At 33.6% G+C, this 3,843-nt stretch overlaps 1 protein-coding gene across 1 annotated transcript in view; it reads right to left on the bottom strand.

Annotated features, from left to right (window-relative positions):
• Positions 1-3,843, bottom strand: part of LOC102675109 (DNA-binding protein D-ETS-4) — a 66,800-nt gene that overhangs the window by 1,194 nt on the left and 61,763 nt on the right. The window contains exons 5-6 of the mRNA XM_006622160.2: positions 1,776-1,971; positions 1-76 (exon numbers count right to left, since the gene is read on the bottom strand). Coding sequence (XP_006622223.1) covers positions 1-76; positions 1,776-1,971 — 272 coding nt within the window. The remainder of the gene's footprint in view (positions 77-1,775; positions 1,972-3,843) is intronic.

Raw genomic sequence — 3,843 nt, 5'->3', positions numbered from 1 at the left:
CCGTTGCGCATTTTACCACCACCGCCCCCGCCCCCGCCGGTTCCAGCTTGCGACGAGCCGCAATCCTCGTCCTCATCTGGAAGAAAAGAAACCAGCCGATACGCCTCCGTTTTGTCAGTAGTCCAGAACCTCCAGTGGTTGCACTTCGGGGAGGGGGAGTCAAAGTGGTGGCAGTGTTCTTTGAGAAAATTGGTTGCTGATTTTTGGTGTGCTGTGTGTGACTGTGTGTGTTTCATGATTCACGTCCAGATTTCGACTGTTAATTGAACGTTAGATTCTTGTGAAGAATTGGAAATATTGTGATTTTAGTTAATCGCTGATCGATGCATTGTTCGATGATTCACATGGAAGCTTTTAATGTTAATTGTTGGGTAGGTTCTTGTGAATATTGGAAGTATTGTAATTTTAGTTTCGTGGAAGCTTTAACTTTTAATGTTAATTGGTTGTTGGATAGATTCTTGTGAAGATTGAAAGTATTGTAATTCTGATTGCTGACTGATGCGCTGTTCGATGATTTACGCGCAAGCTTTGACATTTTAATGTTAATTGATTGTTGGATGGTCAATTGTTGCCTCTGGTGAAAATTGCAATTCACTTGTAATTCGTTATTTCGAATGTTTATTTAGATGCGTGCAGTTTAATGTAATTTGGCATGGAAATTATTTTCTTATACAACGTATGACACATTAGTTTTGTTAGTAGGAATATATTACAGAATCCTTATTAGTTGTTCGATAAGCATATTCTTATTATAATTATTCTAGACAGATTAGTCACTCGGCATATGTTTCCAGAAACATATGCCACAACAACTGGAATAAAAGATTTGTATATAAATGTTTTAATAATCGTGCAATATAAATTTCTTGGTCGATTGCGAAAGCAGATGCAATTATTAGGTTCGTACCAACAGCCAGATAGAAAGCTACAATGTTTGATCGGTATATGGGACATGAGGGTACTTGTGGTCAACATATTAATATTTATGTATAATTATAGCTCTTTCTGTGGTTTATCATTTTGCGGTGTCGATTAATCGCAATTGTACGAGTAACAGTGATGATAATCAGTCACGATGACGATTCCTGATCGATTCTTACGATATGGATAATAAGCGTACAAAACTTGTTGTGATAGTTACTGTGTTTAGTCAGCGTGGAGAAACCATTTAAAATTATCATATTAATGTTTATTTCGAATTCTAACTATTTCTAATATGGGTTATTATAATGTAGGATAATTTATTAGTCACAGCAATGCCAATGTTACTGTGATAATAATTTAATTAATATTTCTGTGATATTAGTGGTGTATTTAATATGTGTGACGTAACATATAATTACTATATATAATTTAATAATTAGAAATAATGATATTTTTTATAATATTCAGTAATTAATTTATCCTTACGTTAATTATTGAATTTAAAAGAGACTCTAAATTATAACTAAAATTTTATCTATCAATAAGATGTATTAAAATTTAATTTTTCCACGTGATATCTTTTGAAATTTATATTTTGATAATCTATTCGTATTTGAAATAATCGAATGAAAAAAACATGAAAGAAAGTTTAAATTATATTGTGTAAAAAAAGAATTGTAAAGATGACAACTAAATTATCACCACAAATACAAACTCAATGTAAAATTTTAAAAATAAACGTGTATATATTCACAGATACGACTCGAAAAATAAAGAAAATTGATCGAAAAGAAATTGAATATAAATATAATTAAAAGAAATTATAAAATCATAATAACAAATTAACTTACCATCAGAAAAATCTACGCTGCAAGTAGATCCCGTGACACTGGCTGGAGCTGCATTCGCAATAGTCGACGATGCATTATTGTTATTGTTAGGAGTTTGAACAACGGCAGGACCCCACGAAGCTGCCAATGTGTTACGTGGAGATTCTTCGACTGCTGCCTTCCAAATTTCCAATTGTGCGTGAAGAATGCTTCCACACTGAAACAGATGAAAAGCGAATATTCCCTTTATTCTTTGAATTTTCACGCAGAAGAAATATTTGACACGAAGAAGACATATTGAAACGAATAAAATTTGTTCGCCGAATAAATTTCATTACGAATGTTATTACTCATCCAATAATTTTCAATTCAAAATGTTATTTACCATGTTTCGATTCAATCACGAGAATCGTTTTCTTTGGCATTCTAAAAAAGAAAAAAAAAAAAAAATCGCGTTATCTCTAATGACTCCATATGGAACCCATTTGCATGAATACCTGTCTCTCGGTGTACGTTAAGAACTTTCAAGAATGTGTTCGGTACTTTTAGCGGTTGCCATTCGGCGGAGAAAGGAAAGATAGAGAAAGAAAGAAAGAAAGAAAGAAAGAGGGAGAGAGAGAGAGAAAGAGAGCCAGGAAAATTTATCATAGTCGGGGATTAATAACGACTTGCAAGAATTCTGTGGTAATGTAAAACAATTAAGTTTCAAGCCGCGCTGGGTAGAGTAGCTGATGGATGAAAATAAATGCAAATTGAAGTCGGTCGACAAAAGTTTTATAAAAAGAATTGGAATATCTGAGCTACGATGATAACTGTAAATCCTCGATTGAATCGACTTTTAATATCTGGGAGTAATTAAAACGATCCACCAAGAATAATGGTAATTGATAGATGATGAACGTACAAGAAGAAAAGAATGACGTTCTTTTGGAGAATGAGTTAATGCGTTAATTAATGTAGACTGGAATTATTGTGGCGTAAAATTTGAAATATTTTCCTTACTTCTTTAATAACGTTTATTAACACCGCTAATTCTACGTCTACGTCAAAAGAAAAACTTCTTCCTTCGTGAATATAACCGTGAATTTAAAAACACGTTGATATCAATTTATAGGATAAATTCTATAACCAGTTCTTATATTAAACACTGTAACGTATCTTTTCGACCCGATTTCAAGGTTCCACTGGAAACCTTAAACTTCACTCACGCGCCGTTGAATGCGCTACCTTATCAAGGCCGACCAGCAATAACGCTCTGCAAACTTACACGTCCACGCAGCAGCATTCCTTTCTTAATTAACCAACCCAAATCAAGATCATCTAAAGCATAGTATTACATTGCAAAGGAATCGTTATCGATAAGTAAATGAAAAACAAGCAAATAATTGAAAAAAAATCTTGAATTCATCAAAAAATCAATGAAAATTATTAAAAGAAAACAAAAATAGAAGAAAAAGAAAATCAAATGAATCGAATCGATATTAAATATTAAATATTAAAATCCCTCTGAAGGCAACAATTTTGCAATAACGATTTGCAATAACAAGCTTCGATAATTGAAAAGAAAATCGCGAATCGTAAAAACAAAAAGAAGAAGAAGAAGAAGAAGAAGAAATAGCGATAAGCGAAGTACGTAAACATTAGAATTCCTGTGAGGTGTTGTCGCAATAAAAAGCAAATTTCAATAACCCTTCAAGAAACCTCAAATCATAAAAGATAAAGAACAGGGAGAGGAAAAACAAGAAGAAGAAAGAAGTGGAAGATGAAATACGTAGGTACATATTAGGATTTCTAAGACGGCTTGTCGCAATCAGACAACAAGCAAACTTCAAATCGCCGAAGAAATCTTAAATCATATACCATAAAGATGAAGAGGAAGAAAAAAGAAGTAATAGAAGAAGAAGAAGAAGAAGAAGAAGAAGAAGAGGAAGAAGAAGAAGAAGAAGAAGAAGTGGGAGGTGAAATACGTAAGTGTTAGAATTCCAGGGACGGTGTCGTTGCGCCGCAAGAGAAGAGAAAGCGGCTTTTCTGAGACGCAACAGGCACTCGAGCAAGTCAGGCAACCGAGCCAGGCATTCAGCCAGCCGTT

This window comes from Apis dorsata, unplaced genomic scaffold, assembly GCF_000469605.1.
Source record: "Apis dorsata unplaced genomic scaffold, Apis dorsata 1.3 scaffold_667, whole genome shotgun sequence".
Lineage (NCBI taxonomy): Eukaryota > Metazoa > Arthropoda > Insecta > Hymenoptera > Apidae > Apis > Apis dorsata.
Note: the sequence above shows the minus strand (reverse complement) of the source record. Positions and strands in the feature narration are given on the sequence as shown.